Source organism: Canis lupus, chromosome 23 (genome assembly GCF_048164855.1).
Source record: "Canis lupus baileyi chromosome 23, mCanLup2.hap1, whole genome shotgun sequence".
Classification (NCBI taxonomy): domain Eukaryota; kingdom Metazoa; phylum Chordata; class Mammalia; order Carnivora; family Canidae; genus Canis; species Canis lupus.
In genome coordinates, this window is record NC_132860.1 from 31364711 (window position 1) to 31391184 (window position 26474).

Genomic DNA, 26474 nt, shown 5'->3' on the forward strand with positions numbered 1-26474 from the left:
CCACCCCCATGTAAGCTCAATGAAGGCAGGGAATTTTATTTGCTTTGTTTTTGCTTTAAGACAGTTTTTTTTTTTTTTTTTTTTTTTTTTTTTTTTTTAGATTCTAAACAAGCTTGGCACATTGTGTGTATTCAATATACACTTTTTTTTCAAGTTTTTATTTAAATTTCAGTTAGTTAACATACTCAATACACATGTAAGTGAAAGGAAAAAACCCCTCAAAAGCCTTTAGTTGTACTTCACTGCTTTTTGATTCTCTATCATAGGGCTCCCATTTCCTCTTTTTTCTGATCTCACATCTGTTGCCTTGCTATGATTCAGGCTCAATGACTCATCACTTTTAACTTGTAGCCTGAAGGTCTATACTGATTTCTGAAACTCAGCTTGGTCAAGTCTGCCAAGTTTGTCTTATTACCCTCCTCGAGGACAGGTTGAATTCTTGATTGTCCTAGAACAAAAACTTCCTAAACTTAATGACAGTAAGTGAAGAATGATACCAAATTATGTTCAGAAATAATTTTTCTATTCTTCTTAGTATCAAACTTACCTCCTTTACTCGCTGTAAATACATCAAGCCTTATATAAATTGTACTATTTATGAAAAGACTGCTTATTGTTCTTTTTCCATATCAAGTATGTGTTTGTTTTATAATAAACAATAAACAATAAAATGGAATGCCTTATCTGATTAGTACAGTTAGTAGAATAAATAACCAGTCCAATATCAAGTACTACTTGTATAGGATTATAGTGGAAATGAAGGGACAACATATGTGTTATACTTAAAATACAGGTCTTTAGATTTTAAAAAGTGGCTAAAAAAACAGTTTAGAATATCTTATGAGACTTGAACAACTGAAGGTTAATAAAAAGAAGACTGAAACAGAGAAACTGACAGGCAGACATTACACATATGTATTTTAGATGTTTTTTAGATGACACAACGAATGGAAAGATATTCCATGCTCATGGACTGGAAAAACAAATACTGTTAAAATGTCCACACTACCCAAAGAAAGCTACAGATTTAATGTAATCCTTATTAAAATACCAATAGCAGAACTAGAGCAAACAATCCTAAAATTTGTATGGAACTACAAAAAACCCCAAATAGCCAAAGCAATCTTGAAAAGACGAACAAAATTGGAGGTATCACAATCCTAGATTTCAAGATAGACTACAAAGCTGTAGTAATCAAAATGTATAGTACTGGCACAAAAATAGACACATGGATCAATGGAACAGAACAGAGAGCCCAGAAATAAACACACAATAGTATGGTCAATTAATCTCTGAAAAAGCAGGAAAGACTATCTCCTAGAAAAAAGACAGTCTCTTCAACAAATGGTGTTGAGAAAATTAGACAGCTACATGCAAAAGAATGAAAGTGGATCATACTCTTACACTATACATAAAATAACTCAAAATGGATTAAGAACCTAAACGTAAGGCCTAAAACCATGAAAATCCTAGAAGAGAACACAGCGGTAATTTCTTTCACCTCAGCCACAGTAACACTTTTTTAGATATGTCTCCTGAGGCAAGGGAAACAACAAAAATAAACTATTGGGATAAAACCAAAATAAAAAGCTTCTGCACAGCAAAAGAAGCAATCAACAAAACTAAAAGATAACCTACTGAATGGGAGAAGATATTTGCACATGACATATCTGATAAAGGGTTAGTATCTATAATATATAAAGAACTGATACAACTCAATACCCAAAAAAATTTAAAAATGGGCATGAACGACAATTCTCCAAAGAAGACATTCAGATGGCCAACAGACACATGAAAAGATGCTCAAATCACTAATCAGGGAAATGCAAATCAAAACTACAATGAGCTATCATCTTACATCTGTCAGAATGGCTAAAATAAAAAACACAAGAAACAACAAGTGTTGTAAGGATGTGGTGAAAAAGGAACACTCATGCACTACTGGTGGGAATGCAAACTGGTGCAGCCACTGTGGAAAACAGCATGAAGGTTCCTCAAAAAATTAAACATAGAACTACCATATGAGCCAGTAATTCTACTAACTGGGTATTCACCCAAAAAAAATACAAAAAACTCATCTGAAAAGAATACATGCACCTCTATATGTTTATTACAGCATTATTTACCATAGCCAAACTATGGAAGCAGCCCAAGTGTCCACTGATAGATGAATGGAAAGGAAATGTGGTACACATACACAATGGAATATTATTCAGCCATAAGAAAGAATGAAATCTTGCCATTTGCAACAACATGGATGGAATCTAGAGTATAATCTTAAGTGAAATGTCAGAGAAAGACAACCTATGATTTCACTTATATGTAGAATTAATAAGAAAAGAAAAAAGAACAGAAAAGAAAAGAAAAAAGAAAAGAAAAAAACAGATGAATAAAAAAATAACGAGGCTCTTAACTACAGAGAATAACCAGAAGAGAGGTAAGGGGGAGGTTTAAATAAGTGAAGGGGATTAGGAGTCCACTTACCATGATAAACACTGACTAACATATAGAATTGTTGAATCACTATATTGTACACCTAAAACTAATATAACACCCTATGTTAATTATACTGGATTTAAAAGTTTTTTAAAAAAGATTTGATTTATTTAAGAGAGAGAGAGTGTGAGTGTGTGAGCAGACAAGGGGCAGGCAGACGGGGAGGGAGAGGGACAAGCGAAGCGGACTCTGCACTGAACTTAGAACTCGAGGCAGGGCTTGATCTCAGAATCCTGACATGACCTGAGCTGAAACCAACAGTCAGATGCTTAACTGACTGAGCCACCCAGACACCTCAAACTAAGTATTTTAATTGAGCCAAATTTTTATAACTAAAGTTAATATTAGTTTGAATTGTATTGCTTCAGTTAATAATTACTGTATTCATTTATCTTGCTATGATTTATTCATTTATTTATTCACAAAACATTGATTATCCACTGTATATAGATAAAAGAGCTAAAAAATACTTAAAACATGGGCCTTCTTTGTGATAAGTAGATACATAAACAAAATTTAATAAGTGTGATAAATACTATGATAAAGTATGAATAAAGTTCAGAGAAAGTATAATATCTACTTACATTAAAAAGTTGTTTTTTAGCATATGTTCTAATCTTTCCTTGGTAAGAAAAGAGAAAAAAAATTATTAAATGTAACTATATTTATTATATGTAACTAACATATTTAAAGAGTATATGTATTGGACTTTACCCACCAAACTAATTACCTTTTGGCCAGGAGCTATGAACTTGTGACAGAGTTCAACATCTTCAGGACAGTTTGAGAGAACCATCATTGTTGCAGTCTTAAAGAGCCCCTCCATGACCTAAGAGAAATGAGAGAATTGTCTGACTAGTAAGCTATTTTATATGAAAAACCTATTTAGAGTCTTGTAAGGACTGCTCTCCAGGTTTTAGCAGCTATAAATCCATTAGGCCTTTTAATCTCCAAATATACTGCTGCAAGTTAGTTCAGTTTTCCAGATTGATTAGGGGAGGCGGTGCATCTTCTTCCCAGAGTGGGTAAAAAAAAAAAAAAAAGAAAAGAAAGAAAAATGTTTTTTTTGTTTTTTTTTTTTATTTAAAGATTTTTATTTATTTATTCATGATAGTCACAGAGAGAGAGAGAGAGAGAGGCAGAGACACAGGCAGAGGGAGAAGCAGGCTCCATGCACCGGGGGCCCGATGTGGGATTCGATCCCGGGTCTCCAGGATCGCGCCCTGGGCCAAAGGCAGGCGCCAAACCGCTGCGCCACCCAGGGATCCCGAAAGAAAGAAAAATGTACGAATCTGTTGTTAATAGTTTCAATAGTAGTACTGAAGTGGGATGTTAAATAAACAGCCAAAACTGACTAATGCCTCTCAAAACTGCAATATACTCACTTGTAGAATCAGAACAATAACAGTACCTAGCTTCCCAGGATTGTTGTGATAATTAAATGAGATAATCCATGTATAAGACTTAGCTTTAGTACCTGGCTCAGACCAGGACACAACAAACATTAGCTGTTGCAAAGAATGAGACACTTTGAAAAGTGCTTCATTCAGTAACTGGTAAATGAAAGTTGACTTTAAAATTAAAGGAGCAATGAGATAGATCTACATCTAAATATGTATATTTTTGCTTTGCTAAAGCATACAGTAAAATATTACACAAATCATGATCCAACACAAATCAGTATGCAAGAATGCATTCTACCAGGGGTTATCCATACACAACCCACAAAAAAAAAAAAAAAAAAAAAAAACTTGTTAGAAGAAACTAAGTGATTGGAATGTAAGTGAAAATGTACTTGGAAAGTAAGTGATTGGAATGGAAAATATTTCTAATCAAAACTAAAATATTTGGTTTGAAGTCAGTGAGATCCTCTTAGGCCCTCCTAAATACTGTACTCAGAAAGATAGACACACTCGGTAAGTACAAGCTGCCCCAGAGGCAGGGGTTTTCCCTTCCTCTCCTGCATCCCTGGTGTACCCTATCAAGTCTGGAGACACAGGGTGGAGCGCAAGCATCTACTGCACTAACTTAGTATAACCAGATACAGCAATGTACTTAATTACCAAGGATTACCAAGGAACATCCAGGCACATTTGTGTGTGTGTGTGTGTGTATGTATATGTACATATACATGTACATATGTACATGTACATACATGTACATATATAGTATTTATACATAGTATTTATATTTATGTATAGAATTTATATTTATTTTTATATATTTTGTATTTTCATATTCACATTATATTTTGTGTAGGAGTAAGGAATAACCTGATGAAAGAAGAGCAAAAGGAGGCCAAAAAATCTTTTACCTCGAGGCTATATTACCTTTGATCTGAGAGTCATGAGACAAATCACTAAATAACTGAATGATTTATGAAGGGTCATATCCTCAATCACTAAAAAAAAGCTGACACATTTGGGGAGCAAACAAAAACAAGAAGATTGGATACTAAGCCGGCACTGCTAGGGGCACAACACACCTATCTGTAAGATGAAGACTTTGACCACTGGGGTTGTTAAACTGGTATCTTTCATATGAACAGTAAATTTCCATTTGAAGAAGAAAATCATTGGCTTCTCTAACCTTGACTTTTAGACTATGCTCTATAAATATATTTAAAGAAAACAGAAACTTAACTGAAGGGTTAGCATAACCTTCAGATGTTTTAAAAAATATATTACTCAATGGCACTAAAATAGTAATATTTAATTGTTTATACTTTATGAGGGGAAAAATACTTTGTCATAAGATTCTGATTTAATATTTTCATCAAGATAATAATTTCCACAGAATGTAATTTATAGAAGGGAGAAAATTAAGAGAAGCAGATTACTTCTGGGGGGAGCATACCGTTTTTCTGCCTTTAAGAAAAAGTCTGTATTTCAATTAATTAAAAATCATTGAACAGTATATGCTGAGTACCACTCGATGGAATACTAAATACAAATTTTTTAGTTATAGAATATGTAATTATAATGTTTAATAAATTCTAACATAATTTGTGTCTTTGGAACTTTTCTCTGGTATTTACCTTGGGGCAGGAGAGACAGGGTCAAGGCAGAAACAGGAAGGAAAAGGGTGTGGTTCATTGCCTAAGTGAATGAATAATATTGAACTGGATGGTGGGCTGGTACCAAAAGCTGCTTAAGGAATTTTACTAACTCCTTGTGAGGCTCAGATCCTGAATCCCCACATTTTAGAAAAGAATTACTTGACAGTGTTACTATTGTCATTTTTGGCCGAGTAACTGTTGAGGGGGGAGGGACCTGTGCATTTTAGCATATTGAACGCATCCCTAGTCTTTACCCACTAGATGCTAGTAGCAACCACTCTCCCCTCTCCTCCATCCACTTCCTAGTTGGGACAACCAAAAATGTCCCCTGGGGGACACTGATCTAGAATAATCAGGGGGAGATGTTAAAGGGGTATATAAATGCAAACTGTAGTGTGTGGTCAGAACCCCTTTCAGGACCAAGAGCTTTATCCACTGGGAATATTAATTGCTGATGGCTCCTGATTGAGTCCCTCTTCAGGAAGTGGCCAGGCCAAGAGTGCTATCCTACCCAAGAATATGCCTCTTCCCAAGGCTGGCCCATGTCAGGTAACTGCTTGCTGGGGGAAGAACAAAGACCTTCCCCCTTCCCCCTTGTCTTTCTATGGGACAACGATGAAGGACCATTCCAGATCCAAAATTCCTCAAAGAATGAGCTAAGGCCTCTGTACATTCATCATAGTTCAACTTTTCTATCAGTGCTTTCTTCCTTTCCTTACAGATGTTATTCTCTAGAGAATTCCCCAATAATCCCCCCAACCCCCAAATCTCTGCTTTAGAGTTTGTTTACTAGGAAATCCAACCAAGACAGGATAATAAAATAGTAAGTCCATTCTAGTTGATGATATATGTGGTATTTATGTTTTAAGTGGAATTGGGTCATTTACCAGGTAAGAGTAGAAAGATACAAAAGGAATAGAAGTGAGAGGTGATGAAAATTGTTAAAATAAACATCCTGTGGGATCCCTGGGTGGCACAGCGGTTTGGTGCCTGCCTTTGGCCCAGGGCGCGATCCTGGAGACCCGGGATCGAATCCCACGTCGGGCTCCCAGTGCATGGAGCCTGCTTCTCCCTCTGCCTGTGTCTCTGCCTCTCTCTCTCTCTCTGTGTGACTATCATAAATAAATAAAAATTAAAAAAAAATAAATAAACATCCTGTGATTCAAACACAAACTAAGATATTAATGGTACTGGATGGAGAATTCCTAATACCAGCCAATAATTTCTGGGTACAAAGTGCCATAAACTGTTCTTTGTGCCATATATATATATGGCAATAATCTCATAAAATATATGTGTATATATATATGTAATAATATATATATTCTGTATAATCTTCTGAACTACTCTATAAAGTAGGAACTATTATTCTTATTTTCCTTGTCTGAGGTCACATAGCAAATAACTGGTGAAGCTAAAAAATTCCTGGTCCATCCAACTTCAGAGTTTCTGTGCTCTATCTGGATTATGGCCCCAGCTTCCTAAAGGATTCTCACCCTATTTTTATCCCCCTCTGAATCATTTTTTATATTGTTACTAGAGAGATGTTTTTAAACTATAATCAAGCATAGCCTTTCCCAACTGAGAACTGTTTTACTTTCTAAACTACTTAGCATGACATTTACAAAGTCTTTCTTTCAAGATCTGACTCTAGACTATCTTTCTGGCCTTACTTCTTGCCCCCAAAACAGAGCTCTGATGGTTCCTGTAGATTCTATAGCTATGTAGATTTTTCTCTAACTATAAAGATGTTTCATTTATTTGCATAACAAATTATAAGAGCTACTATTTTTTTTTTTTAAGAGCTACTATTTACTGAGCTTGCTATATGCCAGGCCCAATAGTAGATGCTTTACATTTTACATACATTATTTCATTTACTCCTCCCAATAATCTTATAAAATAGTTACTATTATTTTAATTTTATAGTTGAGAAAGCTAAAGATCACCAATATTCAGTAACACCCAAACAAAAGTAATGGCAGAGTTGGGATATGAATTTAAATCTATCTGACTCTTATACTTTAAAGGGATTCAGTAGATGTTTATCACATTAAGTAGTTCTCCATCTTCTTCACTCCACTAACATCTGTAACGCACAGATGTCCAAGGTAAAAATGTATACAGAAGCATTTTAATGTCATAGATATCTGTTATGACAGTATTATGTACCTACCTGCATGAGATCTTGAAGACTCTCAACAAAAGAAATCTCTGCTTCTACCATATAAAACTCTGCCAGGTGTCTCCGGCTCTGAGAATTCTCTGCTCGAAATGTTGGACCAAAGGTAAACACTTGAGTAAAAGCTCTGCAATTCAAGATTAAAAATATAAAAATAGGATTCACATGATTAACCTTAAGTATTTAAAACTCAGTATACTCCTAAGGAAAAAAAAAGTTTTGTGCCTTTGTCTTGTCCACAAATCTCCACATATTAGCTGCTATATTTCTCTAATGGGTGATAATAATAGTTTCATTAAAAATGTTACATTTATAGAAACCATTTTATCCCAAAGGAATTTGCAAATGCTTTACAAACCCTATGGCTTACTAAATATAGAATTATAACCACTTCTGGGTGCACTCTACTGCAGCTGCCTTAAACAGCAGGCAACTACATTTCACAGCAATCAAGAACAAAGTAAAGGAAAAATACCACAGCCCGACAAGGTTCACAGACAATCTATACAGTAACAGTTAAAACTAGAATTTCACATGGATAGAGTATGCTAATTATTTTTTTAAAATATGTGGGAAAGGAGTGTCAGATGTGTATGATGATTTGCCTTGTTTGAAGCCTACTTGAGTCCTTCACAACCACCCAAGTGTTTTAATGAATGCTGAATGACCCCTGAAACTTGGAGGTGAGGATGGATTTTGAAGAACTGTCTACTTTATTCTGTGGTGTTCAAGAGAATAGCTCATAGCTCTACAATCCAAATAGTGGAGGAAAATCTTACTTTTCAATTTCTGCAGAAAAGCAGATACCACATCTTTGTTCTTGAACACTTATCATCTCCCTCCTTTGGAATCAGGGGACCAACTGGGATTAGATCAAACATAAATGAAATAATGAGTATTTCCTGAGGACTATCTAATCTTTGAATTTTAAGGTTTTGTTAGAACAAAACAAGAGGTTTGGGGCTCCTGAGCTATTATCCTGAGCACTCTTCATTTGACTGGCATCAGTCAAATTACATTAAGATCAGAAAACAGTGTAGAAAACAGATTGTGGATATATATACCAGTTGGGCTTTATATTGTTGTTAAGTAAAGATACTTTGGGAAATGAACAGTAAAACAATGATAGTGGAAATCAAGAGATTTGTTTTTTCTTTCAAAAGGCTATTTTAGTTAAGGCCTAGTTGGTAAGAAGCTTAGGAATTTATGTTTTGGTTCTACAGCTACCTTCCTGAGACCATAATCAGTTAACCTCTGAGAACTTTAGTTTTTAATGGAAAAATAAACAATATGAACTCAAAAATATTACTATGGTAACTTCTCTGAGATTCAGATCCAGACGTGTCTGCTAGAATGTTCCTGAAAACACTGACCTACATTAATGCAGAATGAAAACCCTAGTCTGCTCCCAAAACAAACAAAAAACAAAACAAGAAACAATCCTTCTTTTCCTTTTTCATTTTTTCCCAGTTCTATTATATTCAGTTACGGTATGCCATCACCCAAACCAGGTCTTCCACTGCTCACACTTTCCATATCATGTTGATCACAAAATCATATTGTTTACACATAGGAAAACTCTCTCAAATCTAGAGATTTTTTTTTTTAATCTACACAAGTACGGTCTTACTGTAAACTCTTGTGTTTTGCTTAGAGAACTACAGCAACTTTTTACCTGGTGCCTGCCACTTGTCTTTCTTCCTCTAGCCCTAAACTATTAATAGTTTTTAAACTCAAGTCTGATTTTATCAGCCATAATTCAAAAGTCTTCAATGACTTCCTACTGCTCAAATGATAAACTTCAAACTCCTAACTTTGACTCACTTTCCTTCATATTTCTCTAGTTACACTGAAGATACTCCCCTCACACAGCTTGCCAGGATAAGCCTTTAGGCCTTTGCTAGGCTGCTCCTTGCCTCTAACGACCATTCCTAGCTTCTCTCTCTCCAAATGGCAAATTCTCATCTATCCTTCAAGACTTGGCTCAAATGCCATCTTCTTTTTGTAACCTTACCATACACCCCCAAATTTACTGTTCTCTCCTTTATATGACTATGACATTTTGTTCGTATATTCAAATATACGAATATTTAATATATAATATATTCATTATATATTCTGTATCACTTTGAAATGCAATTATATACGTCTGTATCTTTCTCCACCCCCCCCCCCAGTAAACTATGAAATTTTCCAGAGCAGGAATCATGTTTTATTCATACTTAGATCTCCAGTGCCTAAGATAAAACAGGTGCTCATGCTGAATGAATGAGTACTAATGATGATGACAGGCTTTCTCGGTTGTAAACTGGAAAAGTACAGCATCCTCACAAACAGTAACATTACAAATAATGTACAGAAAAAATACTCAGATATGTTTTACGGTGGCTGTTACTTAGAACCTAAAATAGGTCAAACAACCTACGCCTGTTCCAAACAATAAATTAAAAAATTATAAGGCCCTGAGCTTCCAATCTGTAACTATGCTATCTTTAGGTAGGTTGGCAATAGTATATCTACATAAATGAATTGACATTTCTGGGACTGCATTACAAAAAACTGTATATACAGATGTTCACTAACAACAAGGATATTTTTATTGAGATTTTCCTGAGCAAAATCAGAAACTAGGGGGGGGCATAGGTGAAATTTACTTAGGGGGCTCTGAGGGAGGCTTTCAAGAAATGGACAGTGATCTTCCTGAAATACAAGGAAAGCCAATGAGCCTGCTGCTCAAAAGAGATATTTATATTAAGAAACAAGTTACAGAGAAAACAGTGGTTTCTAAAAAGAACTATAAATTCAAGTCACAAAGCCATCTGCTTCTCACATGGCCATTCTATGTAGGGTGCTCAAAGATGAGTAGCAATAGGGATGTTTAGTTTCACAATGGGTAATAATTTTTTCTAGCAATGCAAGGTAAGCTCTCTAGTATAAAATAATGAGGGTCACAGATTTTCATTTTAAGAATTGGGCTCTGACTGAGGTATCCAAGAGTTAAGTATTATTGTAATAGGATAAGTAAAAACTGAAGGCCATGGTGCTTCCTCTGAATTAATAAAAAGATAAAATGAACTGAAAAGTATGTTAAAAACATTCCTAATTCAGCATCTGGTCTTTAAACAGATGAATATTTAAAGCAGCTGATAATGAACATCATATGCCAGTGCCCAGTATTCTATGATAAAGCAGAGATAGCATTTGTAGCAGCAGAGATGGTCACTCCATCAGAAGTGCTCCTCATGCGCCAGGCATGAGTTGTGAGAACCTCAAAGTTAACTCCTTTAAAGTTAACTCAATTAAGTATGTATTGTTACTTCTATTTCTCAGGCTAAGACATGGAAATTCAGAGAGGTTAAGAAGTTTTCTTCCCCCAAGGTACACAGTCACAGCCCAGTAAGTGTAGAGGCCATATTCAAATCCAGATCTTACTCTAGTGATCACAGTCTTTATCATGATATGAAAATACTGATGTTCATAACTGAACACTGACAAAACTGGGGAATTAGAAAGAAAACTTTGTAATGTACCTTCCACCGTTCTCAAAGATAGGGCATAATTACCTTCTTTATGAATAGCTTATTTGTTTTATGTGTTAAAATTATAGCTTACTAAGGGTATACTGCCTTCATGTAAATGAGAATGATAAATTTCCATCAATATTTTATAACCTTAAGAGAGTCACTTAGCCTGTCTGGTTTTCAAATTCTTACATGAGTGGGAGACGAGGGCAGCTTGGCATTAATCTCTAGTGTCTTTTACAACAATTTTGTTCGTAGGCCCGTGTGAAATCATTCTTATTTTAATTTATGCTGACTTCTTCTTTTCTGTCTTCCACAGACATGAAAGCCATTTGCAGCAAGGCTTGGACTAACCAATATTTAAAATAAGATCTGAGAATAAGGCCACTTCTAAAATAAGATAGAAAACCAGGTGAAAGGCCAGCACTGCTGTGAGAAGCAACCAGCAGAAAAAGAAAACACTCACCACTAAAAAGCATTCTTGTGCCAGATTATGGAGAGAGGCAAACTATATAAGGAAAGTCCATGAGCTTGGAGTTGATGTTTAAGATAACAAAAGTACATTCAACACACATCAACCAAGTTAATTACAAAAATGGCTTTTTAAAATAAATAAAGTTACTCCCACCCAAAAGTTCTACAAAGGTCATTTTATCCCTTCAGTGGAGTTTTATGAAGCTCTAAACTGGCAAATGGATTACTATAAAATGGTCACTGATTGTTTGGCCATTTATTTTTTCTGGCCCTTAAATTCAAGAGCTAATCTTTCTATTTTGAAAGAGTAGAGGAATTACTGTTCTTTAGCTGGAGAAGAACTTACTCAGCATAAGGTGGATCAGCAACTTTCCCTAAGGCCATCACTCCCAACTTCCTATCACTCCTCTGCTGTCAGTTCAGTAAACATTCATTGAACTGAACTGAACTCACAGCTCTAAACTACCTTTTGAAACAGTCTTTGTCCAGTGGCATTCCCATCTTTTGGAAAATAATCATTTTTTTTCCCCACTGCTTTGAATCCACTGGATTATCAATACTGTCACATACTTGTCATTATTTCTATAAAGCAGACTCCAGGCATCTCCTTTTTGGCTCTTCCCTATTCCTCTAACCATCCGACAAATGCTTGGTGGAAGGGGATAAGACATAGCTCTCACCATTTCAACCATTCATGTCAAGATGCCCTAAGGAGGATACATCTACTTATTCTCTACCATCATTGCTCAGCATTTCTGAAAAATTAATTTTTTTAACATGGTCTAAATATTTGATCTGGAACATGGAGTTTGAGGCCCAAACAAAATTTAATCTTAACTGTATAATGAGATTTGAAGATTAATAGAGTCTGACAACAATCCTGCTAAAGGAGTGGAGGCTTAGCTACTCTTCTCTGAGAAGATAAAATGTGAACCGGGGGAAAGACATTTCAGAACAGGGAATAAGAAGCACACAGGCTCTAGGGTAGGAATGAACCTGATATGTTTAAAGAACAAAAGTAGGTCAGCATTAAGGTGAATGGTCAGAGGTCAATGAGGTGGGAAGGGATTTTTAGGGTTCCTTGTAAGCCATGGTAATAACCCTATTATTACCATGAATCTTTGATTTCCTTTGATTCTCCTTGGAAGATTCTCTCCTCTTGAAATATTTAACACTGTTGTTAAAAATCCTAGTTTTCCTCCTATTTATTTGATATCCATCTCTGGCTTCTTCTACATTCTACTCTGTTAGGTAAACACTAGAATTCCTCAAAACTTATTGCCTAGGCCCTCTTCTTTTCTCACTGTATACATTCTCTCTAAATGATCTCACCTCAGCCAACAACTTCAATTAACTACCTACTGGTACACAATTCACACATTTATATCTCCTGCCTAGCTGTCTTCTCTAAGCTCCAAAAGCATGTATCATCTATTCCATTGATCCTTTCACTTGTCACAAATGGAACTCATGCCTTCCCCTATCCCCACTTTGGCTTCAGTCTTCTTCCAAATTTCTGAGGTCAATCCTCCCATGAGGCTCTTTTTTTCCCCCTAAAGATTTTATTTATTTATTTGAGAGAGAGCGAGAGAAAGAGAGAGAGGGGGGAGCAGGAGGAGGGGCATAGGGAGAGGGAGAAGCAGACTCCCCACTGAGCAGGAAGCCTGCCACTGGGCTCCATCCCAGGACTCTGGGATCATGACCTGAGCCTTTTAGGCTCTTTTCAATAACACTACGTACTACTACTGTTCATAGCACCTTTTAAAATTAAAAATAAATAAAAAAATTAAAAAAAGAAGAAATGTATAGATGTGATCATTTGTTTAATGTCTGTCCATCTCCTTCACTAAACTGTAGATTTCATGACTTTATCTATATTTTAGTATCCTTAGCCTTATCCCAGTGCCCAACACACACTAGACAAGTACTATTTGTCAAATAAGCAAATAACTTATTTTTTATAAAATATGCTGAAAAAAAAAAAAGAATTAAAATATGCTGATCCACAAACTGATTTCTGAAACAGCACTGGAATGGAGGGCGAGGATAGAGGAGTAAGAAGAGGAAGACAGTAACAGAATACAAATTACTAAGCAAAAATATCTGCTATTCTCTGAAATAATTTTTCACAGAAGAAACTATGAGATAGAGAATCAGTTTTTTGAAAAGCGACTGCCCACATAGGAGTTTTTACTCTGTAGGCAGCAAGCAAATTTTTGAAAAGGACTAGACCTGTGAACTTCTCTAATTAGCAAAGATTTTATTTCTTGATGAATCGAAATATTATCACATGAAAAAAAATTACCCTAAGTCTTATTCTATATAAACAAAGCAGCACCTAAGTTTTTGGCTTTTGTAAGAGAGGATACTAACAAATTAAAGCAGTTATTCCACTTCATCATTCCTGCAATGATGGGCTCTTCAGAGGACTGACTGGATATGACGTCTTAGAAAAATAAGGTTTTTGTAAAGGGTCACAATTTGTGGACTATTCTAACTGAATATCTATCCTTATGTTTTAATAAGACGTTAAATCACTTTTCCAAAAGAGATTACCATTTTGTCAACTGCATCTATTCATGTCTAGATCATTTCTCTTATACTTCTCATATTTAACAGTCCTTATAATGAGGATCACTAAAGAGAACAATATGTCAGTACGTGCACCACATGGTATTTATATATTATTTAAATCTACAAAGATTTCAAAGGTTATCTTTTTGAGGCCTGATGCTAGAGGTGGATGAGTCATCATGGCATTGAACTATCAACCATTTCCTGTACAGATGACCCTTACTTTTTTAAAGTTATGGTAATGATTAAGAACGTGTACTCTAAAGATTTAAATTGAAATCCTGGCTCTTGGGATCCCTGGGTGGCGCAGTGGTTTAGCGCCTGCCTTTGGCCCAGGGCGCGATCCTGGAGACCCGGGATCGAATCCCACGTCAGGCTCCCGGTGCATGGGGCCTGCTTCTCCCTCTGCCTGTGTCTCTGCCTCTCTCTCTCTCTCTCTGTGACTATCATAAATAAATAAAAATTAAAAAAAAATTTAAAAAAAAAAAAAAAAAAAAAAAAAGAAATCCTGGCTCTTTCACTTATAAACTAGTCAAGTTAACTTCTTTGAGACTAAATTTCTCCATCTGAAAATGAGGTTAAATACATATATGTCATGGAGTTGTTATAAAGATAAAATGATAGGGGTACCTGGGTGGCTCAGTGGTTGAGCGTCTGCCTTTGGCTTGGGTCATGATCCCAGGGTCCTGGGATTGAGTCCTCTATCGGGCTCCCTGCAGGGAGCCTGCTTTTCCTTCTGCCTATGTCTCTGCCTCTCTCTCTCTCTGTCTCTCATGCATTAAAACAAAAAGATAAAATGATAAAATGAAACAAAATATATGAAAAGCTTACTAATATTAACTAAACAGTAAGTGCCCAACAAATAGATAATAGTGTTTTTGCTTCTTTTCTCCCCTCAAAGGTCTATAGTTCTCATTTGGCTGGTCTCCAGACCTTTTTATACTTTCTTTTTTTTTTTTTTTTTTTTTTAAGATTTTATTTACTTATTCATGAAAGACACAGAGGCAGAGGCACAGACACAGGCAGAGGGAGAAGCACGCTCCCCATAGGGAGTCCAATGCAGGACTAGATCCCAGGGCCCCTGGATCATGCCCCCAAGCTGAAGGCAGAAGCCCAACTGCTAAGCCACCCAGGCATCCCTATACTTTCAATTACTGAAGATTTCAAAGAGATTTCATTTACGTAGGTTATGTCTACCAGTGTGTACCATTAAAACTGAGAAATTTTAAAAACTGTATTAGCTGATTTAAAAACAATGATAAACCCATTATAAGTCATAAAGAAGAATTTTTAAGAATTCGTAATAGTGGTACTATTTCATTTACATTTTTGTAAATCTCTTTCATATCTGGCCTAATAGAAGGCATCTGGATTCTCATACCTGCTTATGCATTCAATCGGCTATGCTATCATGTCATGAAGACTCTGGAAAACTTCTATGTGCACTCATGAGAAAATGAGAATGAAAAAGGCAAATACTATCTTAATATTGTTATGAAAACAGTTTTAATCCCAAAGAACTCCCCTGAAAGGATTCAGGAGGCCTCAGGGATCCCTAGACCAAGCTTTGAGAACCACTATCTTAGGCAATGGTTCTTAACGAGAAGTATTAATTCTGGGCGTTACCTCTGGAAACTCCCATTCAGAAAATCTAGGGAAGGTACGGACCATAAGTATATTTAAAAGTTCCATAAGTAATTATTATGTGAACCCCTTATTAGGAATCACTACTCTAAAAAAATGTTTAGATTCCCTAATCAATATCCCTTTCAGAAAGCCCTTGATAACCAAAAGTTTTAAATGAACAGTAACATGTGTTGGTGAGGACATGGAGAAACTCCTCACACACTGCTGGTGGGAATGTAAAATTGTGCAGCTGCTGTGGAAAAGTTTGGTGATCCTTCAAAAAGTTAAATATAGAACTATCATATGACCAGCAATTCTACCTCTGAGTATATACTCCAAAGAAATGAAAATGGTGTTAAAGCAAAACCTTGTACACGAATGTTCAGAGCAACATTATTCATAGTAGCCAAAAAGTAGAAAAAAACCTCAAATATATGTTAACAGACTAATGGAAAAACAAATGAGATATATCCATATAATGGAATACTATTCAGCCAGAAAGAAGAATGAAGTACTAATTATACCTCCACAATACGGATAAATCTTGAAAATATTATGCTGAAATTAAAGGAGGCAGACACAAAAAGCCATATATTGTATGATTTCGTATCTCTGAAATATCCAGAACAGGCAAAAATATAGAGACAGAAAGCAAAAGAGTGAAGGGCTAGGGAGGAGGAATAGTGACTGCTGTGTGGGTATGGGATTTCATTTTGTGGTGATAAAAATGTTCTGGAACTAGATAGTGGTGTTGGTTACACCATGTCACTAATAGTAAACTTCTTGTTATGTGCATTTTATCACAATAAAAAAAATCTCTAAAGTTTATTGGAAATGAATTGAGGCACTTCATATGTTTAATTTTATCCTTGCTACCCCCACAAAACACTATATAATAAGGTCATCTTATTCTTGGTGGCTGTTTCTGACTCACCTTTCATCCACTTGCAATCTCTGAAACTGCCCCTTCCTACTACTTATGGCTGCTCTTTTCTATCTTATGCTTTCCTATACCTACCGTCCCTTCTTAGTGAAAGGGAATGTTCATTTATAAGCATTCATGGTCAATCAGGACATCTTTTCATTTCATTTTAGATTACAAAAAAATGATAACACATCCAATATACTTTATAGCTCTCTTTACGACCCCTTTTGCTCAGGCTCAGGCATTTACCACAAAGGACTTCTTTTGTGGCATGCTTCTTTCCCCGTACTTCCCTTAGCTACTCTCAGGTCCAGAGCTGTTGTGGAATACTGGATTCTAAAAGGCTGGACTTGAGGAAAAGGAAGCCTCGTTGTAAATGCTTAAATGACTTACAGCAGGGGTTCTACAACTTTAGCATGCATTAGACTCACCTGGGACTTGTTAAAATACAGCTGCTGGACCCCACACTCAGAGTTTCTACTTCAGTAGGTCTTAGGGTAGGCCTAAGAGTTTATATTTCTATAAGTTCCTAGGTGATGCTGATGTTGCTGGTCCAAGGACAACACTTTGAGGACAACTGATCTATAGTGGTTTTCAATCTTGGCTTATAAAATAACTTACATACTTCAAGTACAACTACGAGGCCCAGTCCCACCCCCAGACCAAATAAATCTGTTTTTCTGGGGTGTGAGCTGAAATGTGATGAATCCATATTTTTTAAAAAGGTGCTCCAAGACATTCTAATGGATAGCTAAGAGTTGAGAACCACTGATCTAGATCTTCTAATTACCAATTATAATGCAAAGTAAAAGGGACAAATAATTGATACAAAGGTATCATTTCACAAAAGGTACCATCTACATAAGAGCTACAGACTATGAATGAAGTAAGACATTTCTGGTATTTTTGACTGACTCCCAATCAGAACTTGTTTCATGAACTCAAAAGTATAAAAGGACCATGGCAGACAAGAAACTGAGGCAAGATGCTTTTAAAGGAGTAGTTTATCAGAAATAATCCAAAAACACCCCTCTATTTCTCAGCATTCATTTTTCCTGAATTCTAGAAGAGGAAGAAGAAAGAGGGAGGGAACAGGGAAGAGGATGGGGGAGGGGAGAAGAGAAGACAAAGAATAGAGAAATACCCATTTGGACCTGCAGTAAGTCTTTCCCACGTGTACCAAGTGACATATACAGGGATTTCACAGCTACACGGTAATGCACTAGCAAACCACTAGGAAAAAAATATCCATCAGTAATAAAATAGATGATCTGTGGCATATTCATACAAAGGAATATCCCTTGATAGTGAAAATGAATAGACTACACAACATGAACATAATGTAACAACGTCGATGCTATTAGGAATATAATGTTAAATGAATAAAGAAGTCAGAGAATACATATAGATGAGTCTATTCATATAAAATTCAAGAAATTATAAAACTAAAAAAATGGATTGTTTATGAATATATGTGATGAAACTACAAAGAAGGGATGCCTGGGTGGTTCAGTGGTTGAGTGTCTGCCTTCAGCTAAGGGAGTGATCCCAGGGTCCAGGATTGAGTCTTGCATCGGACTCCTTGCAGGGAGCCTGCTTCTCCCTCTGCCAAGGTTTCTGCCTCTCTCTCTGTGTCTCTTGTGAATAAATAAAATCTTAAAAAGAAAAAAGAAACTATAAAGAAAAAAATGATAAATACAAAATTGAGGCTAGTTCTTATGGGAAGGCAAGGGGAAAGTAGTACAGGAGACTAAAGAAATATTTTGGGAAGACAGGGGTGGTAAATGTATCATTATTCTTTATACTTTATATATATAGCTGCTTGAAAAGGAATTTTGTGTCCATGTGATATTTAGACACCAAAAAAGATACAGGATGGACAAGCCAATGGAATACAATAAAAAATAAAATGACAAAATTAGACTAAAATTAAAGGTTAGGCATTGGCTTCAGAGCCCAAAACACCTTACCAGGACACCACTCAGTTCTTCATGCTTCCTACCTTTCCCTTCTATCCATTCAATAGTACTCAACAAATATTAACATATCCTGTGTACCTACATTTGCCCAGCATTATTACTATGCTAAGGGCAACAGAAACCTTCTAACAGTGTATGACATGGTGACTCCAATGCTTTACAATCTGAATATGAGACCAATTAAATTTGCACTGTTCAATATGATGGCTAATAGCCAAATATGGCTACTTAAATCCACACTATGTTAAATAAAATACAAATTCAGTTCCTCAGTTAAACTAGCCACATTTCAAGTGTTAAATAGCCACATATAGCTAGTGGCTACCATACTGGACAGTGCAGATACAAAACATTTCCATAACTGCAGTAAGTTCTGTCCAGCACCAACGTAAACTGTTGAAATCCCAATACATATAGAAGATAATCAACTGTAAAAAATATGTGCTCAGACAATGCAACATGAGGGAAGAGATCAATGGAGGACAGAACTCTGGGTACAGCTTCTGAATTTGTTCCAGTGCCTAATCATACATATTTTATTTTTCCCACAGCTACTGATCTGCCATGTGAAGTCTCTGTGGTTCTCCTCTCATATCTTATCAGTTGCTCTTTGTGTTTGAGGGGTAGCTCCCCTCTTCTGATAAAATGGCTGTCTTTCTGAAAAGGCACTGACACACAATCTAAGACTTATTCAGTAATTCACATTTCCAGCTTCTGTTAACTTTCCATCTATGTGCATGCCTAACTCTGAGAATCAGGCTTTGATAAGCTATTAAATCATCCTGTGGGCAACTTATAAGCCAATTTATTCATCACCTTCTAAAGATAAGGATGAACCAATTATTCTCCAGTGATAGTGGCTCCCTAAGAAGGAACATTAAAAACATACATGATACAACAGATAGTTCTTCCCTTTTTTATTTCACATTTAAATATGTCTCTAAATGCCAGAAGGAAAACAGTGAGTGCTGTAAAAATACTAAAAACAAATACTTTTAATGATATGGATTATGGTATGATCTACATAAAAGGTAGAGACTTTGGATTGAACTACTTTGATCTGTTGCCTTCAAATTCCCAAGTCACACTTAACTCTCTGCTATATATGAAATACCAGTATTATCAAATCAAACACATATTTTGGCTAAGAGGGGTATGCTTGTAAATTCTGAGATAATTCTCTGTACAGTAATCCCTAGAGTTCAAATGTCTGCCTAGAGTTCAAATGTTGCCATTGAACCTTACACCATACTATCCTGAAGTAGAATCATGAGGAAAGTTGAGTAACTGCACAGTTGAAGAAACTATGTAAAAGTCACTAAAAGATGTTTCACAAACAAAAACATTTAGGTTTTTATCTTTATTTCCCAACCTCCAACATAATTCACACATTAAATCTGCCTCTTAAATGTGAAATACAGCTGGTTCAGATTTTGCATATTCTCTAAATTGTAGAGATTATGTGACATATGTATGTTTATCTGTCCTATCCACCTGTTTCAAGTGGCAAAGCACAGGTTTTATTTTTTCAGTGTATGGGTATATCACAGAAGATAAAGTGGGGGGTTGATATCAAGAGAAATAAAAATAATATGATTATCAACAAACATGTGACTGAGCTTATCTAATTTCTACTGGTGAGAGAACATTTCTTTGGTGAGCAAAGAACATGGCTGCTTGAGTTTCTTTATTATCAATTTCTTCTACAGGAGCAAAAATGAAGTTTCTTTTTATTTTATAAAAAAGGAAGCAAATCTGTCTCACTAAAGCAAAATACATAGAAGTGTTTCAGGGGTTTCTAGAATTCATGTGCAATTTATAGGTGATTTTTAAAAAATTTCTAATAATACTAAATTTCTTAAATTCATACAAAGAGAAATTCATACCAACAACATGGGAAGGTAAAATGAAATTTTACTTTCATATGATAAAGTTACTTTAAAATATCTAACTAGGCCCTATCTGTTATTCCAAGTTTGTTAATGCATTTTCCTTCCTTTTTTTTTTTTAAGGATTTTATTTATTTATTTGAGAGAGAGCTAGAGTGAGGGAGATCACAGAGGGAGAGGCAGGAGAAGCAGAAGGAGAAGCAGACTTGCTGCTGAGCAGGGAGCCTGATCCCAAGACCCTGAGATTATAACCTGAGCCGAAGGCAGATGCTAAACTGACTGAGCCACCCAGGCACCCCTTGTTAATTCATTTTCTGAAATAGATACAGTAGCCTAGAGCCAACTATTTGTTATCTTACAATTGGCATTATCTATCATGAGTCATATTCTTATATTTCTTCATTAAACAAACTTTTTTTTTAAGATTTTATTTATTTATTCATAGAGACACAGAGAGAGAGAGAGGCAGAGACACAGGCAGAGGGAGAAGCAGGCTCCATGCAGGGAGCCCGAAGTGGGACTCGATCCCGGGTCCCCAGGATCACACCCTGGGCTGCAGGCGGCGCCAAACCGCTGCGCCACCGGGGCTGCCCAACTTTTTTTTTTTAAACAAACTTTTATTAGACTATTAACCACTATGGAAAATAGAGACATAAATCAGGCATGGCCTTTTGCCTTCTAGGAGCCTATACAGACTAACAGAAGAGATCACAGATCTAAATGTACAAGCTACGATGACAAAACTCCTGAGAGAAAAAAACAGAAAATCTTTGTAATCTTTTGAATAAGATATAAAAATCATGAATCACATTTAAATAGTGATAAATTATATATAAACAAAATAAATTCGTCTTCAAAAGGTACTACAAAAAAGATGCAAAGGCAAGGCACACTGGAAGAAAGTATCTAAAATACAGACAATAAAGGTCTAGTGTCCAGAACATATAAAGAACTCTGATAACTAAATAATAAAAAGACAACCTAACAACAATGGGCAAAAGAACTAAAAAGATAGTTCACAAAAGATATATAAATGGCCAACAAGCACATGAGAAAATAAAGTCCAACAATATGAGTCATCACAGAAAAGCAAATTAAGACTGTAATGAGATATATACTTATTAGAATAACTAAAAAATACTGACAACACCAATTTTTCTCAAACACATGGAGCAAACAGAACTCCCATCCTTTGCTGGTGGGCATACAAAATAGTACAAGTACTCTAAAAAACTGTTTGCCAGTTTTTTTTTTTTTTTTTTTTTGCCAGTTTCTTATAAAGTTAATCATACAGTTACTATACAACTCAGCAATTCCTAGGTACTTACCCAAAGGAAATGAAAACATGTGCACACAAAGACTTGTGCATAAATTTTCATAGAGTTCATTTATAACAGCCTCAAATTGAAAACAACCTAAATGTCCTCAAAAGATAAATGAATTAAAAAATTGTATATCGATGCAATGGAATAGTATTCAGCAATAAAGAGGAACAAGCCTACTGGATGAATCTCAAAAGCATTATGTTGAGTGGAAGAAGTCAGATACAAAAGAGTAAATACTGTATGATAACATTTACATAAGCCTAAATAAAATATTATATAGAAAACACTGATATGAAATTCTGGAAAAGGAAAATTCTAATCTGTGACAACAGAAAGTAGATCGATGGTTGTTTATGGCTGAGACCAGGAAGGGAGACTGACTGTGAAGGGAAATAAGGGAATAAATTTTTTATTTTTATGACAATAGAGGTTATAAGTCCTTGTAAATTTGACAAAATTTGTTGAACTGTATATTTAAAATCCGTGGGTTTTTTTGTATATACAGTATATTTAATAAAGTTGAGAAGCAACAATAACAAAAAGAGCTTATTCATGCATTGGCTTAATTATTCAATTGTCCTATTACCTAATTACTTAAATTATAATCACACCCTTCTTACTATAGTATTATTAAGGATGAAACATCAGGCTCCTGGAAACACAGAAGGGACACAGCAATGATCTACTTCAAAGAACAAAAGCATCTAGAACACAGTGATAGATCACTGTCAACCGATCACAGCTCTTTAAGGTAGATTATGATCTAATCTGCTCTCAGAGTTTACTTTTGATTTAGTCTTCAAATTCTGACAGGTATTGTATTTCTGTGTCTTAATTCCATCCCTCATCCCAAGGCACTGGTTAAAGTTTAACCTTCTCTGTCTTACTAGATCTGAATTCTGGCAGACTCACTATTTGTTGCAATCCTCTGCTTTGTGTCAACTCCAGGGCTGCTACTCTTGTAAAACAACTGGATTACTGGCTGCCAGCTATTCTTCTTGGTTACAACACCTTGGCTTCTTTCATTATAATCACCCTGGGCTCTCTGGGTCTCAGCTGTCATGACGACCATCATCACAGCACTTACCATTTCAGCATCAAACTGTGATAAACGCTGGGCTTTACATAGCATCTTATTATCACATTGGCTTGGCAAGGTGGCCATTTTTATTCATCTTTATAGTCAGGAATTGGAGGCTCAGATATTAAACATAAATTTAGTATGTATAGAAGGTGAATTCTAATTCAAGTCTAACTATATGACTGTTTACTTGGACAAATTCAGCACCTTCTGGTAGGGATAACATTATCTCAGTAGCTACTTCATTCTGTAACATCACTGGCAACCCTCTATATGTCAATCAACAAGTCTGTCCCATATTTTTAACATCCTCTTTGGTGTCCAACACAGTTACATACCATTTGGGTGAACACTAAAATTACTGCTGAAAAAATGAGTACCCATAGTTATTTTTAGGTAGAAGAAAACAAGCTAGGGGAAGAAAAGTGAAAATGACATAAATTTTCTCTGTTCTCAACCCAACCTAAATTCTGCAAACATGTAACAAACACAGATTTTTCCCCCCTTTCCTAAAAAAAGTAATTAAACCCACCAGAGCAAAAATAGAATTTGGACAAGATTACACATTAATTGTAAGAAGTAACAATATCAGTTTTGCTTTTTATAGCTCCAATTACTATCCATAATGGTCAAATTACTAAGGATTAATTGGTGTCTCACTAGAGTAACCTGCATTTGTTTTTAGACAATGCCAACAGGCATTGCATTTTATACAAAATGAGTTCTATTTGTATCATTCCTCAAAAGACTGACTGGTTATTTTTTTTTAACTCACACCAAACCTGCTTATTTCAAAAGCATTCAATCCTTCAGATATTTTGCTCAGCCAGACTGAGTGAGACAATAGGGCTATTCTCTCATACACTTTTAGTTAAGAAAAGGGAAATTAGTAACTGCCCTCACAAAGGAATGCAAGACTAGAAACAGGCAGAGAACCCCATGTTTTGACTTGCAAGGTGGTATGCAGATACCGCAGTGTTAATGCATCAAAGACACAAACTCATTACGCAAATAACACATTAGCCTAACTAGTATTTAAAGAGCAAACTATTACCACTCAAGCCAGTAAAAATGAAGTTCAAATATTGAATTAAGGGCAGCCCAGTGGCTCAGCGGTTTAGCGCTGCCTTCAGCCCAGGGTGTGATCCTGGAGACCTGGGATCGGGTCCCACGTAGCTAGATAGTCCGCTAGTTTTTCCCCGCTTCCTGCATGGAGCCTTGCTTCTCCCTCTGCCTGTGTCTCTGCCTCTCTCTGTTTCTCTCATGAATAAATAAATACATTTAAAAAAAATAGTGAATTAAGCACAGATATTTACAGAAGCTTGTTAGATGGGGAATGTCAATTCATGAATCATTTAAAATATACAATTAGATCTTCAAAAAAAAAAAAGCAGATATTTAATTCACTCCTTCCTGAGACAATCTTAAACTAACAGTAAGTAAAAAGGAAGAAAGAGGGAGAGGGCCCTCAGTGGACAAGAGATCTCAACCAATATTTGGAGGAGAGAAAACAGTGGTTGAGTGATGACCAATGTGTCAAAGTATGGAAGCCGTTATCTAGAATACAAAGTATACTGCAGCAGAAAGGTGACCTGCAAACAGAACCATGGTGAGGCTGGAGATGGAGGAAATGGAGATTCATTGATAGATTTTGCATATGGAACTGTCAGCCTTCTTCCACATCCCACCAGAATCAGTGGTGGCCAGATGCCCCCACCAAACAGGGAATAGCAAGTCTTTCTCTAGGGCAGTAGTCCTCAGCATCATTATCTGATAGGTCTGTCATGACACAGACTGCTCGGCCACACTCCTACTGTTTCTGATGATTCAGTAGTAGTGGTTGCCAGAGCTGCAGGGAAGGTGGGAGGGGACTACTAATGTGTAAGGGATTTCTTTCTAAAGTGATGAAAATATAAAATTGGATAGTGGTGATGGTTTGTGAAACGAGACCCAGCTGTGTCTTAAAATGCCACCATTTTTACTTCAGACTGTACTTTCTAACTGATGTTCTTTCCATCTTATTTTTTCACTTGGGCAAAAGGCCAAGTGGATAAAGCATCCTGTGATAAGAACCAAAACTACCCCCTTGAGCACCAACTGCCCTGACCTCAGCAAGCCCTCACATGACTGACCCCTATGACAATGACTGATCTGACCTTTACTGCCCACCCGCACACACTCATGGACCTCTGTTCCACATCTTCCTTATAAATACTTGGAAGTATTTTCAGCACTGGAGATTGTCTTTGGTATAGTAGTAGTCCACTATCTTCCAGGGATTGAACGACTCACTGAAATAAATTCCTTTCTTGTTTCACCATAACCTGTCTTTCTGCCTTTGGGTTTTGCCAGCAGCAAGTGGCCAAAGCTGGTCTGTTTGGGACACTCAGAGCCAGGTACTCGTGCACCCCTGGGCCCTAAATGCAATTGCACTATTTTGTGAATATAGTAAAAACTACTGAACTGTACATTTTATTTTATTTTATTTTAATTTTTATTTATTTATGATAGTCACACAGAGAGAGAGAGAGAGAGAGGCAGAGACACAGGCAGAGGGAGAAGCAGGCTCCATGCACCGGGAGCCCGACGTGGGATTCGATCCCGGGTCTCCAGGATCACGCCCTGGGCCAAAGGCAGGCGCTAAACCGCTGCGCCACCCAGGGATCCCCTGAACTGTACATTTTAAAGGGTGAACTTTATGGTAAGTGGGTTTATCTCAATAAAGCTGTTCTTTTTTTTTTTTTTTTAATAAAGCTGTTCTTTAAAAAAAATCATTTATTCATCTGCACCCAGGGCTCTCACCAAAGCCCAGCAAATAGATGTGAGAAAATGTAAAAGTATGGCTCCCCTTTGTCTTTCCTATGTTAAACCTATTCAGTTTTTTCGAGCATTTCTCTAGACCATGATGTCTATATCTTATTTTGGCTGTTGCCCTAAAGTCAGAAAATCATAACCTTTCATATAAAGTTTAATTTAAAATGTCCAAGTATTTGGTAGTAGGTAAAGGAACAGGACAGAGAAGCTAGGTAGTCTGCTAGCTTTTCATGATTTGGCTAAATATAATTCATTCAAGGATAAAGTATCAAATATGACATTAAAGACCAAAAGACATTCCATAACCAAATACAGATAACATGTACTTGGGTAACTAAAAGATTGTACATCATAAAATGTTCTATAATAGGGAGGGAAAGTTGTATTAACCAGGTTTGTTATCCCAAGAACAGAAAAGTAACAGAATCCAAAGTAAATATAACAGCCATTCGTTATTAAATATAAATGACATTTTTAAAATGCACTCTCGTGTAATAATTCTACTGATAAGGTTACTTCTAAATTCAATT

The 26474-nt window shown here is 36.1% G+C and overlaps 1 protein-coding gene and 1 long non-coding RNA gene across 11 annotated transcripts in view; one reads left to right on the forward strand and one right to left on the reverse strand.

The window, feature by feature from the left end:
• Positions 1-6648, forward strand: part of LOC140615065 (uncharacterized) — a 53880-nt gene extending 47232 nt beyond the window's left edge. Inside the window, exon 4 of the long non-coding RNA XR_012015735.1 lies at positions 4756-6648. This is a non-coding gene — a long non-coding RNA (uncharacterized lncRNA). The remainder of the gene's footprint in view (positions 1-4755) is intronic.
• NARS2 (asparaginyl-tRNA synthetase 2, mitochondrial) overlaps positions 1-26474 on the reverse strand; it is a 135922-nt gene that overhangs the window by 44286 nt on the left and 65162 nt on the right. For all 10 annotated transcript variants that reach the window (XM_072794805.1, XM_072794800.1, XM_072794803.1 and 7 more), the window contains exons 7-9: positions 7731-7863; positions 3227-3325; positions 3081-3118 (exon numbers count right to left, since the gene is read on the reverse strand). In XM_072794805.1, the coding sequence (XP_072650906.1) occupies positions 3081-3118; positions 3227-3325; positions 7731-7863 (270 nt within the window). The remainder of the gene's footprint in view (positions 1-3080; positions 3119-3226; positions 3326-7730; positions 7864-26474) is intronic.